Source organism: Lotus japonicus, chromosome 5 (genome assembly GCF_012489685.1).
Source record: "Lotus japonicus ecotype B-129 chromosome 5, LjGifu_v1.2".
Taxonomy (NCBI): domain Eukaryota; kingdom Viridiplantae; phylum Streptophyta; class Magnoliopsida; order Fabales; family Fabaceae; genus Lotus; species Lotus japonicus.
The window spans coordinates 43,824,157-43,838,447 of NC_080045.1; the positions used below are offsets into that span (position 1 = coordinate 43,824,157).

The window sequence follows — 14,291 nt, forward strand, 5'->3', positions numbered from 1 at the left end:
CCACTAGCCTCCCACCACTCCCATCTCCACCATCACTGCCGACTCCATTGCATCCACCACAATCGCCACCACCACAACTACCACATCACTGTCACCACCATCATCATCACGACCAGCAGGTAACACCCCCTCCACCACCACACCTTCATCGCCACCCCAACTACCTCTAACGTCACTACCCCCTCCATCGGTGTTTGCAATACACCAGGCGTTGGCACCACCACCTGCACTACCACCTCAAGTTGATGGATGCTGGGTTCAATTCAGATTAATTGGGATTTAGAGGCATAAAATGAGTGGCGAGCAACTTTTGGGTAAGAAAGTGAGGGAGGGGTTCCAGATAGAGTGGAGAAAAGAATAAGATAATGATGGTGTGTTAGTTTTTCAAGAATATGAGCTTTTCCCTTCACACACAGTGGGCACTATCTTTCTTTTTAAAATTAAATTAAACGTGAGAGCGTAAGAAACGATATGGATCTTTCAAGTGATTTTTGGGTTAGAGTTTTTTGGATTTTGGTCTTTCTTTCCCTTTATTTTTTGTTTTGATAATGAAGATGAAGGTGGAATTGTTGAGGTTGAAAGGGGGTGGTTCTGGATTTTTCAGTTTTGAAGATGAAGCACATGATGAAGATAATAGCTATGGAAGAATGTTTGAAGAAGTGGATAAATATTTCTGGAAAATCCAGAAACTGTTAAATCTTAAACGGAATTGGATGGAAAACCAAAAGTGCAAACGGCAGTAAACGTGGAGGATGAAAAGTGCTAATTGTTTTTGTTAAGGACCAAAATCGCACGATTGGTATAAGTGGGGGACCAAAAGTGCAATTAAGCCTAAATTTTAAACAATCAAAGTATAAAAAAAAATCAGAATTATATATTTCCTAAATATTAGCCAACTAAAAAAGGATATCTATAGAAAGATAGATTGAATCAGTTAGTCATTTTATCTATTGAAAGTGAAATGTTAGAGTTACTTAATTATAAAACTCTGATAAATGATTTTGCAGTTAAAAAAACTAGAAGTTTAGTATAAAAATTAATATTTTATGTTAAGTTTTAAAAAAAAAAATTTAAAAAGACTCATTTAACATTTTCGCTTAAGGCCCCGTATTGTCTGTACACGACCCTGGCCACCTCCACCACCCGTCGATAAGCTAAGGCTACGACATGAAGGAAGGCCAGAACAGAAGAACTACAGAACCACGCCCACCAGAGCTAAAGGAGACCGAAGGGACAGACTGGCTTGATGCCTTTGCAGATGTCTATGACTCTAGAATCAGTCTTGAATCCGATTTTGTTGCCACCACCACCCTTCACCACTACAACCACCAATGTCTCGCTGTTAGGTAACATCGAAACTCTATCACCACTGCTACCTCACCCTCCATTATCATGTCGTTGTTACCATCCATTGTCGTGAATTCATAGAGTTAATAATTGTTCTAACTATTATGGGTTTATAAAGTTGACAACAAGATCTTTAAAATAATAAGCAAAAACTGAATTTATAAAATTGAAAACTAATTTTGGTTTTTAAATTTTTCAAAACATAAAACCAAAAACCACCCCGAATAGGGCTAGTTATTTACCATTGTGGATATTTTTTCCTCCTGGAAAAAGGCATCTATCCACCATAAACTTTATACAATGGGCACTCTGAAAATCATTTTTCATGAAGAGAACAAGAATTTCTATCTTCTTGACCTTTTTTAGCAAGGTTATTCCACTTGTAGCGATGGTCTCAACAGCTACCAATAAAACTACATTGCAAGTTATGTACCGAAAAATTCCAATAACCAAATTTGAAGGTCTGTTCAGGGTGGTTACGAGTTTTAAGTCAGAATTGAGCGAAATCAAGGGCCACTTACCCTATTGAGCTTGGGTCCTGAGGAAAAAAAAACAGAAAAGGATCAAAACATTAGTTGAGGATGCAAACTTATGGATAGATAATGAGTTTACTTTTAATTTTAATCAACATGAATGAGATGATACATTCATATTTTATCTTTGTAGTCGTATTTTCAACGGATTTTTATTGTTCATGCAACCTGTTTTTAATCAAATAGCATTCAGCTGTTTCCTTATCTCCAATAATGATTTAGACTTGGTCCACTTTAAGGTTTTCTAGGACGTATCCTATGGACTATTTCAATTATCATAGAAAACTTTACATTTGAATAGATTATCAAGCATGATACATAATGGTTCAACAACCTTTGCAGGAGATTTCTTCCAACTTAGGATACAAAGTGGAGAAATTAGAAGAACCCCATGTTGGTGATGATTCATTGGCATGATTCACAAACTCTCATGCCACATATTCTAATGGTGATATAGCTGAGAAAAAATGAAAACAATTAAGCTTTCTCTAAAATATGCTTTGATATATGGCTCACACATTGTCCCAACTCTCAGATTCATTTTTCTTAGGATTCATCTTGCTCTCATGGAGAATAAAGTTGCATGCTGCAACAGCTTCTTCAACTGTCAAATAGATCCATTTCCCCATATCCTTTTGGAAGTTGGACTTGCTTAGTTTCTTCATCACCTCACATCCAGGATTGACCAAAACAAGCTGCACGCACAAGAATGAATGGTTTAAAAAAAGAAAAGAAGCATGCTACTTAAAATTTAACATGATTAATGAAAATCATAGTTCATGATTTAGCAGATAGAAATAGAGAAACAATTACTTGTAGCCCTCTTCTGTCTACCATCTTCTTGACCTCTTCAAGCATGCTAATTCCACTTGTATCGATGTTCCCGACAGCTGCCAATAAAATTACATTGCAAGTTATGTACTAGAAATTCTACTAACCATAATTTATTAATAAGGCTTAATTCCACTTTGGGCCCCTGATGTTTCATAAATGTGCAATCTGCACCCCCCGTGTATAAAACGTGTGGTCAAGGTCCCTGACGTTTCTAAAACGTGCGATTAACGTCCTTCCGTTAGGTTCCGTCTGTTGACCAAACGGAATGCTGACGTGACATTTATTTAATTTCTAATAAAAAAAATAAAATATTGAAAGTTAATAATAATAAAAATGAAAAAGACTCAGTCCTCTCTCTCATACTCGACCCTCTCTCTCCCTCTTTCACGCTTCTTCTTCTTTCATCTTCCTCCTTCCTCCTTCCATGGCTTCCATGGCTCCCTCAACCTCACCTCACCCCACAACCCCAAATCTCTCAGACTCGTTCTCTCTCTCTCTCTCTCTCTCGATCTCGCTCTGGATCTCGAGCTCTCCTCTGGATCTCGCCCTCTCTCTCTCTCTCGATCTCGCTCTCTCCTCTGGTTGGTTGGGTGGCGGTTGCAGGTGGGTGGGGGTGGGTTTGTTGAGGAGAAGCTAAAGGAAGCTGAAGAGAGGGGTTCAACATAGAACGAAGGGAAGGAAAGCGGTGGAGATGGCGCGGTGGCAGCAACGAGCTCAGGTTGTGGGAGGTGAAAGGAAAAGTGATGGTATGGTGGAAAAGGTGTGGTGTGGTGGTGCGGATCTGAAGAAAAAGAAGAAGATTTTGTAGGAAGCCCAGAAATTGATTTTGATGGAAGGTGCGGATGAGAGAGGGAGAAGAAGAACGAAAAGCAGGTGGTGGGTAATTTGTAGGAAGCCCAGAAATTGATTTTGTAGGAAAATTGATTTTGATTTGAAGTTTAAGCATTTCGATAATTTCTGGATTTGGGTAATTTTTTGGAATAGAGACAATCATGCATCTTCTTCCATGGGTTTTGTTGATTTTGTATGGTGGGAGAAGATGAGATAATGAAAAAAAAGAAGAAGAGTAATTAGATTTGTGTTTAATTGTTGTTATTGAGTAGAAGAATGAGAAATGAAGCTCTGTTTAGTCAACTAACGGAAACAGACGGAAGGGCTTGGATCGCACGTTTTAGAGACATCAGGGAGCCTGACCGCTACGTTTAAACACGGGGGCCCCGATCGCTCATTTTTAAAAGATCAGGGGCCCAAAATGGAATTAAGCCTATTAATAACCATATTTCATAGGCTAATTAATTACTTACCACTCATATCCATTATAACATACTGCAAACTTGTCTCCCCTGTAGCTTTAATTTTATCTTCCTCTTCATCAATCCACCTTGTGATCCTATGAGTAGTAAAAAAAGGTTTCTATCAAGTGTCCATTTCTTTTGCAAACCAGAGATTTTCCATGCAAGAGATCAAAAGCTCTAAATTTTCAAGTAGCTTACCTTTCTCTTAAGTAGCTTGCATTGGCAAAGTAAATTGGTGCATCAATCTCTAAAATTAGGATTCCAGGTACATGTTTTGCATTTGGATATTGCTCGACATTTCTGTATATCATAGAATTTGGAATGTTGCCCAAAACAAATGTCTTTGGCCTTGCAACAAACAAAAGTAGCCGAATTACAGATAGTGCAACCTGAATATACACATGAAAGCACATATTAGTTTCAGAAACCTTTCTAATAGACTCAAAAGTGAGTGACATAAAAAGTGGAAGTTCACGGAGGTTATACTGATACATACAGCTATAACTAAGCCAATCTCAACACTAGCAAAGACCACAGCAATATATGCACTCATACAAACAACAAAATCAAATTTGTCAATCTTCCATAGATGGATTGCAGCTTGATAATCAATGAGGCCAAGCATTGCAGACACGATTATAGCTGATAGCACCACCAGAGGAGTGTAATAGAACAAGGGTGTCAGGAATAACAATGTCAACATGACTGCAATTGACATTACAATGTTGGATGTAGCAGTTTTGCATCCAGCATTATAGTTCACTGCTGAACGTGAAAATGGCCCTGAAACAATGAAAATTGTTATGCCACATGTGACAGTAGTTATTGTAAAATAGTAAGTTATATATATTGTATTGAATCAGGGGAAAACAAGAAAAGGGCTCTATAGAATTTAGATATTTCTACTAATAGTTAATGAAACATTTACCTGTTGTGAGATAGCAAGAGGTGAATGAACCAACTATGTTCATGGTCCCAATAGCTATCATTTCTTTATTGCCATCAACTTGATAATTTTTAAACATCGCAAAGCTTTTTCCCACTGCTATCCCTTCCTGAAATTTACCATCAATTTTTAGTTAACACTATTGATGTTATTCAAAGCTACATTGTCTAAATCATTGTCAAAGGAAGAAAAACATAACCGTATCATTAGACTAAAAACTAAAAAAGCCACTTACCGCAAGTGCTATAATGCCAACTACAATGCCAGTTTTGATAGTAGTGCTCAGATAAGGAGACACAAATACCAAATCTGTGAGAGATGGTGGATTTAGCCCCTTCTTCAAATTTCCTATCTGAATGTATTCACAAATTAACACACATCAATAAAGAGTCATGACAGGATCATTATCCTTTTAATTATAGAAAACAAGATCTTAAAAATAAACAAATCACTAGTGTAAAACTTGTTTTCAACTACAAAATCCGGTAAATAGATTAACCCATAACAGTTATAGCGTATTTGGTTCCATAGTGTAAAACTTCATAATCATTTTTGAAAGTAGTGTATCTCATGGAATTATTGTGCTTTGAAATGTGTTTCACCTCAAATTAAACTTTATTGTTAAACTTATCACTTGAAATACTCACCACTTGAACGCCATGGTTCTCAGCGTGAGTGAAATACACAAGCACACTTCCTAAGATAACAGACGTCAATGGCGCCATTGCTGACACCCAAAAGAACTTTGGTTGTTTTTTGCTCTGCATGTTAATGTCACAAACCACAATTACAGTCAATTTTTAGCTGACTAAGGAAACTTAACCAAACCTAGTGAGTAATGAATATCAGGTGTGTACATATGTAGAATGTAAATGATTTTGGTTTGAATTATCATTTGGCTTATTTTTCTTTGCCTAATTAACATTGTTGCTTGGAAAATAGAGTAAAGCATACACTATAAGAAATATAGAATGTAAATGGTTATATTAGATTTTAAAATTAATGTCATATTTTATGCACATAAATATGGATTAGGTATTACTTACAAAGTATCTTGTGACAAGGAGGAAGAAAATGAAGCAAAAGCCCAACACAGCACTTTCCCACCTCCACTGCAATAAGTAAATTAAATAAGAAAACTAAGTTATGCTGAGTCAAAAAGTAAGTATGAAAACATTACACATGAATCAAATAATTAGTTAAAGCTATAATTTTGGAGCTAGCTAGCTAGAAGGTGAAGATGACAAGGCTAGCTCTATTTAAATAGATTGTATTTCATTACATAAAAATATTTCAACTTGTACCTCATGAGTTTGGGTAAAAACAGAACGCATCACTGATACTATATCAGCCCCGTGAGTGAAATGCTCAAGGCCTAGAATCGATTTTAGCTGCTGCAGACAAACCACTGTGGCTGCTCCTCCCATGAATCCAACTATGGTTGAATGTGACAGAAAATCCACAATAAATCCTAACCTGCACTCATCATGTGTTGGCCATGATTAATTAATAGTTCTAATATAACATTAATATTTGAGGAAACTGTATTTATTTGATATGTTGATAACTATTAGGGGTTGTCTAAATAATTGTTTATATCAGCTATCAAGGTCATATTATATTCTTGAGCCGTGATACACGAAAGCAATGGATAGACCAATCCGTCTTTAAGCAGATTCCAGAATATATTTGATTTAACATTTCAAGACAAAACTCCAACGGAAGAGAAAACTTCAGCCAATACAGTGAACTGCAGTAGATTTTGTCTTGCTCCGGATTTTTTTCTTTCTTTATGTTAAACACTACTATCTCCGTTTTTTTATTAACTTTTAATTTAAAGGGAAAATTCAATTTATCTATCCACGGAGAGTTATAAAATAATATTAATAAATGCTTTTCCAAATAATGTCATTATGAGAATAATAAATGAAGAGAGATAAAACAGATTTTAAATAATAAAAATGGAAAACAAATAATATTTTTTCTGAAAGTTTTTTTAAGGAATATTTTTTTTTGAAAGTTACCAAAACTAATTTCATATCTTAATATGTACTATGTTTCTTATTTTTCTAGATAGTTTATCTCTTCATTCCTTATTATAAATCACTTTTTGTGAAAAAAATATTGTTCTTAAATATAAGTCACTTTCTAATATCTATGAAGTATTAAATACCTTTTTTTCAAATTTACCCTCATATTTAATATGGAAGAGACAGTGAAATTTTGAAAAGTTCTAAACTTCGAGAAATAACTTCATGAGAAAATAAACAGATAACTAAAGTAGAGAGGAGTTTAATTAATTTGTAAGTTTTTAAATTAGGGTAATTAAGGAAAATTGATAATATTTTTTTATTGATACTAAAATTTTTTCACAAACTTATTAATACGCTACTTTTTATTTTTATTTTAGAGAATTAATTAAAAATGACTTCTGTATAAATATTCTTTCAAAAAAAATACTTATGTATAAATATAAATGGAGTAATAAGGAACAAAGATAGTATTATTAATTAATGAGTACACTTCTTTGTTTGGGTCTTGACTAATTTGTATTCATATTCTTTTTAATATCATCTTTACTCATTTTTCTCATATTTCATCTATCACATTTTTTATTTCTCTTTTTTTTTTCTTTTTATCTCTTACTTGTGAATATTTATTCTTTTTGTTAACATGTTAGTGTTTTAATTATTTTATAAAATTGAGAAAAAATGCACAAGAAAATTTATATACTTCTTCAAAAAGTTATGATCACTATAAAATATTCAGTTTCAAAAGTGTAAAGAAAAGTTTCTAGATTAGAAAGTGACTTTAGAGTATATATACTGGAAGTTGCACGTGCAATGCACGGGTTTCTTAAAAAATATTTAAAGTATGAAATTATTTCTTAGAATTACATATATTAAGAAGTCTTTTGAAAACAATAGTAAAGAGTTTAACAAATTGTAGATACATTATATACTACCTCCGGTCCTATTTATAATAAATAAAAAAAATCACATAGTTTAAGAAATGTAGTTAAACTAGATAAAATGCATTAAATTTGTCTTAAATTAAAATAAACTTCCAAAATTTTCCTTTATTATTAGTGTTGGAAAGTGGGAAAGAGAGAGAATAATTAATGAGACATATTTACAAGTTAGAATTAATAAGGGCATCATATTGGAAAAAAATAATTAGTATAGCTCAAACTTTCATTTGGTTCTTATAAAAAAGACCAAGATTTTTCTTCTCTTTCATGCTTATAAATAGGACCGGAGGTAGTACAATATAAAAATATTTATATATTTTAAAATAAAAATATTGTTCTACTTGTAATTTCAGATCATGTGGCTAATATTAAAAATTTCTAGTTTAAAAAAATTGCTATAAAAAAACTGAGTTTATGATGGAGAAAATCAAGGAAACTTGAATTTAAAAAATATCATGTTGTTTGAATTTGAGAGATTTTCTTTAACATTTTGCTAGAGAGAATGTGGAAATAAAAAATTGTAAAATTGAGATAATTAAAAAGTGATGACGTTGCTGATTCTGAGAGTGAGTTTTTAGCTAGAATTCTTCTCTTATCAGAATGAGGTCTCTATTTTATTATATAACATGGTGGATATGATACATTGATAGTGAGATGTTACCTAAATAGACCCAATGCAGCCTGAAAGACTCCAGCAAAGAACGTAGCTGTGAAAGCTAGGTGGAGGAAAAGCTTTGGTTTCTCATTTGGATTCACCACATTCGCCAACATGGAACCCAACAGAAGAGATCCAACGGCCACAGTCCCCACTGCCAAGTCCCTTGAACTACCCATCATCGCATAAATCAACGGTGGTATAAAACTCGAATCTGAAAAAAACAAAAAAAACCTATTAGAAATTAGCTATGAAGCACTGACTCCGACACGAAACTGCGATACGACACGACACCTAATACGGCTAATCTTCAAAAAGTAGGACATTGAGACACTGCTTATATACATAAATATGTGTGTGCTGCGTGCGTGCTATGTGTGTGTAGATATATAGATATATTGACATTCTCAAAGTTAATATAAGTTAGTCTCTTTACAAAGAAAACATGAAATCAATTTCCTAAACTCTATGTGACAATATATAGCATGTGATACGAGAATATTTTGTGTTTGGTTGATGATCTATATATAATTAAAGTACCCACATAGTCCAAGAATTGGAGGGAGGTTGGCGAGCTTGGCATAACTGATGCCTTGTGGAATGGCCAAGCTAGCGATGGTGATGCCTGCAATGAGGTCAGATTTCAAGAACTGAAAAGTGTAGTGAGGTCCCCATTCGAAGATGGGGAAGAAGTACTGAATTCCTAGCAATAATCTCTTTGACGTTGGTTGGTTCTTGAACTTCCTTAGAGGGTCATCAGGGAAGAATGTCTCCTTCAGAGAGTACTTCAGAGACTTGAAGAATGGCTGAGGAGGAGGAACCTCCACGCGGTGGTGCACGCGTTCCTCAGCGGAAGGGTACGCATAGTCTACGTTACCCATGATCTTCACTCCTCAGCAAGCTTACTAACACACAACTATATATATATAAGCACACGATAATTAATATAGTGGTTAATGAAAATGTTTTAGCGACCGGCTAATAGTTTCTGGATCCGTCACTAAGGATAGTTGATAATAATGAAGAGGATGGTGATGATTGAGAATTGAGAAGAAGGGGATAAGATAGAGGAAGAAGAGGAGTAATATGATTATTGAGGAGAGAATGGAGACTGGAGAGGACACATATATATGTGAGGATGGTGGTGAGATACTGTAGGTGTAATACATGTGGCTTTATATAATGGCATTAGGTGCGATTGGGAATAGTAATTGGTGGGGTTTGTAGTTTTTTTTAGTGCGTTGTAAGGACCCACTTGAATCATACAAGGTCAGTGGGGGTGGCTGCCCAAACATGCCATTTATATTCTCTTATGGTATACAGGTATAGTATCTGTGAAATCTGGACTTCTCAAGAGGGATGAGCCCACCCACCCTACGAAAAAAATTGACAAGAATTCTGATACATTCAGACCAAGTTTATATTTGATTTCCTTTTTATTTATTTTCTTTTCTTCTTTTATGATGTTACTATCATACACATATATATATATATATATGGTATACAGGTATAGTATCTGTGAAATCTGGACTTCTCAAGAGGGATGAGCCCACCCACCCTATGAAAAAAATTGACAAGAATTCTGATACATTCAGACCAAGTTTATATTTGATTTCCTTTTTATTTATTTTCTTTTCTTCTTTTATGATGTTACTATCATACACACACACACATATATATATATATATATATTACTTCTTATCTTAATTATTGATATGAATTAAGGGTGCAAATAATTTTTTATTAAAATGGTAAAGTGATGAGTCTTATTATACGATATGACTATGTTATATATTTAGATGATCATGTGATAATTATTTTTGTTTTGGATATATAATGATGTGAAATTTTTTAAAACATCAGTTGAGTTCAATTTTGATGCGCTATGCCACTATCTATTAAAGAAGTTTTACATAAACATCTAATTATTTAATGTCACGTATTTAAAAATAGATATAATCTTCGCTTAATTGCACTTTTGGTCCTTAATTTTATCCTTTCTGCGAAAATCGTCCCCCAACTAAGAAATTAGTAAAAAACATCCCAAAATTACTCTATGTTAACACATTTGGTCCCTTTAGTATTTTCCATCCAAAATCTAACGGTTTGAGGAATAAAAAATGCAATTAAGTGGACCAAATGGAAAATGGGGGGACCAAAAGTGCAGGTCACGGTGGTGAGGAAAGTGCCTTAATTGCACTTTTGGTCCCTCAAACCGTTAGATTTTGGATGAAAAATACTAAATGGACCAAATGTGTTAACGGATGGTAACTTCGAGGATGCTTTTTACTAATTTCTTAGTTGGGAGACGGTTTTCGCAGAAAGAGAAAAGTTGGGGGATTAAAAATGCAATTAAGCATTTATTTAAATTAAATTAAAAGTTTTTTTTTTCGATATGGTGATCATCCATTAGATAAAGAAATTTTACGTTGACAATACACACAAGTTAAATTCATATATATCGTTTTGTATGTTGTTTCATGCATGAAGGTATAAGTTTATACAATATGTTATGAGTTTATTTATTATTTGGTGCTAACATTGTATTGTGTCGACTTATCCATCAATTTCCTCTTATACATTAAAATGGTTATTTAATCCACCATATCGAGGTTGAGATAAGAAATGATAAGATTGTGACGTATAAGCTATTTGAAAATATGTAATCTACTGCCATATATAGCCACCACAAGCACCACCCTCTAACACCGCCACCACCACCCATGCCGCCTAACCACCAGCACCTCCACTACCACCATCCACCGCCACCACTACCACCACAGAATCACCACCACCACCACCACACTCTCTACCGCCACCGCGACCATCACTCTCATCACTGCCTCCACCACCGCCATCGCCACTACCAAACCACCACCATTTTACCGCCACAGCCCACCACCTCCACAACTATCACCACTGTCGCCTCTACTACCACCCCAACTGTGATCATTCTCCACCAAACATATGATTGTATTAATTTAAGCTAGGGTGGGGCTCTATGTGGGGAGAAAGGGGTTGAGGGAGAGGGGGGAAGTGGGGGAAGGGGAAGCTGAGGGTGAGGTGGAATGGCACATAACATGTTGATTTGGACTTATTTGAATTAAAAAAAAATTATAAGGACCAAAACGCATAAAAAAAATTAAGAACCTAATTGGATGTGACTATATAAGTCAGGTATCTGCAACATATTTGACCCTAATGCTTAGTTTGGTAGAGAGGTGTTTGGGTAGAGAGAGATGGGGAATAGAGAGTTAGGGGAGGAAGAAGGAAGTATGTGTGTTTGGTGAGTGGGATGAGAGAGATAGAGGAGAGAAAAAGTGGTGGGTCCCTCCACTTTTTTATCTCTCCAGATTGGAGAGAGATGGGTTGGTGCCTGCATGCTTTTTATTTCATTTTTCTTCTGATTTTTCATCTTTTACTGGCGGTCTGAAATTGAATCAGACCGCTAGGGAAATTGTTTTATATTAGAAATAATTATTTTTAAACACAAAAAGTAACATTTTCTCATCACTATATGTCTTCTATTTTTATCATACCAAACAACCTCTAAATCTACTATATTTCTCACATATTTTTCTCTACTCAACTTCTCTTCTCTACTCTTTCTTCTCTACTAAACAAAGCGTAAAATTATCACACAATCATGCTTAGAATTGTCTTGACAAAAATTAAAAATCCTTAATTTTTTTGGAGAAAAGCTATGGATAATTCTTAATTAATAATAATTAAATACTCCCTCCGTTCCTTTTTAAGTGTCGTGTTAGCATAAAGCTCTCCAACCAAGATAGTGGATTATTAGAGTTGGTTTTCTCATTCTACCCTCTCACATCCCAACATAAAGTCTCCAACCAAGATAGTGAATTAGTAGTTTTTTTTTCCACTCTCATATCATTAAACCATCTACCACTCTCACTCAATCATAAAGTCATAAAGGTCTTCATAGTTATTAAGAAAGAAGAATTTTATGAAAAATGTGAAGTGAAGTTATTGAAAAAGTAAGGGTATAATTGACAAAATAGAACCTAAAACATCAAACGACAGTTAAATATGAACAAACAAATTGTTCTAAAATGACACTTAAAAAGGAACGGAGTGAGTATATGAGGTAACTCCATGCGTTTTCTTTGAAACAGTGATATTATATTGAAAACACTTTATAGTGCATTTTGTTATTTTCTTACAAGAAACTTAACATTTAATGTGATATCAGAACTTTGAAAGATTAATCTCATAATTATGGACTATAACATACTTAAAATAAGGAGAGGACGTAAAAATGCTAAAGAAAAGAAAAACAGTCGGCCGGTGACAAGTGAGACCAACTTTCAAATGCTCAAAGTTAGCTACTATCAACCTCGTGTCAGTTTAATTTGCTTGTTTGTGGTATGAATCACATAAAGATCATATACTTGGTGTGCCAAACATAGTGGAAGCAAAATTAAGAAAGGTCACGCATCTTGCTTGATCTTGTTGTGAGTTTGGCTTCAATATTCCTGCTGAGTCCTGAATCACCACAATCATTGAACCTTTCACCCAATTTAGTGACGTTACGTGGCATGGTACATGAACTTTGTTTGACGAATGTTGGGTGGATTTGTCGCTTTTATGTCGATTTATTTCTATATCATATATTCCTATATTATTGTCTTCAACTTCTAGTGAGAAATTAAAAAATTATAAGAAAGCATTAAGTCTTGGATCCAATACCCATTATTTAATTAAACATATCCCTCATCAATTCCACTAAATTATCCTTAAGATATTTAGCTGCCACAGTTAAAAGTTGAAGTTTCATGAAGAACAAAAAGAATGTAGATGTGTTGTAGTTTTGTAAATCTTATATTTGGGACCCAATGCGATTTTCACTTACCACTTGTCCGGCGAACTTGTAATTTGCAAAGATTCGTATTCGCTGACGCAAATGTTAGAATGGAAAATTGTTTTTAGGCACCTTTCTTTGGTAGATAAGTTGTGATGAGATAGATAAGACATGTAAATTCTGGTTTATATGCTGATAAGTGCCAAATTTACCTGATTTTCTATATTAATTTGGGTACTTATCTGTTCTAAATGTGTAAGTTATCTTTCAAATTATCCCTCAAATAAGGTTAATTTAGTAAGTAGATAGTTTTTATATAGATAAATGTAAGATACGTTAGTTTTATCATTTAGACTCTTTGGTTTTTATTGTAGGAGAAAAGTCAAGAAGATCCAACCATTTGAAGATCAAAAGGGCTAAAAATATTGAAGTCCGCTTAAGCTAAATGTTTCCTCGCTTAAGCCAAATTACATGGCAGTAGCAGTGGTTCTGAAAGACAATTCGGCTTAAGCGAGAAGACAAAGACCTTACCTGAACGTGAAGAAACCTGCTCGCTTAAGCGACACCTTTATCGGCTTAAGCGAGATTGCTGTCCTGTTTTATAAAAAGCTCGACCAAATCAGAATTTAATGATCTCTTGACATATTTTGGACCTCTTAGAGAGAAAATTGCATAGAGAAGAAGGAAAGGAACTTTGGGAGCTTTGATCCACCATCTATCGTGCTGGAGACACACCGAGGACGGCACGGGTCACCGCTTTCACCTTAGTTTCCTCTTGTAAGCTTTGTAAGCAATCCATGAATATGGGTTGCTAAGTTTCTTTGTTGGATTTGGATGTAGCCTTTAACTATGATTTGTTCTTCTTGATTTCTATATGAAAATATCGTT

The 14,291-nt window shown here is 34.5% G+C and overlaps 1 protein-coding gene across 1 annotated transcript; it reads right to left on the bottom strand.

The window, feature by feature from the left end:
• Positions 1 to 2,144: 2,144 nt before the first annotated feature.
• LOC130718329 (sulfate transporter 3.1-like) lies at positions 2,145 to 9,736 on the bottom strand. Its single transcript, XM_057568908.1, has 12 exons — positions 9,126 to 9,736; positions 8,588 to 8,795; positions 6,260 to 6,431; positions 6,002 to 6,067; positions 5,603 to 5,716; positions 5,191 to 5,307; positions 4,938 to 5,064; positions 4,506 to 4,792; positions 4,208 to 4,398; positions 4,019 to 4,104; positions 2,694 to 2,770; positions 2,145 to 2,575 (listed from the first exon to the last, which is right to left on the bottom strand). The coding sequence occupies exons 1-12, from the start codon at positions 9,460 to 9,462 to the stop codon at positions 2,393 to 2,395; spliced, it is 1,965 nt and encodes a 654-aa protein (XP_057424891.1). The 5' UTR covers positions 9,463 to 9,736; the 3' UTR covers positions 2,145 to 2,392.
• Positions 9,737 to 14,291: the final 4,555 nt, after the last annotated feature.

Bases quoted from the DNA above. Each gene is read 5' to 3' on its own strand.
- LOC130718329 (XM_057568908.1), bottom strand. From the start codon at position 9,462: ATGGGTAACGTAGACTATGCGTACCCTTCCGCTGAGGAACGCGTGCAC. The intron at 5,065-5,190 runs GTAAGTGGCTTT...GGTAAATTTCAG, and splicing joins TTGGCATTATAGCACTTGCG to GAAGGGATAGCAGTGGGAAA. The intron at 4,105-4,207 runs GTAAGCTACTTG...TACTACTCATAG, and splicing joins GCAAGCTACTTAAGAGAAAG to GATCACAAGGTGGATTGATG.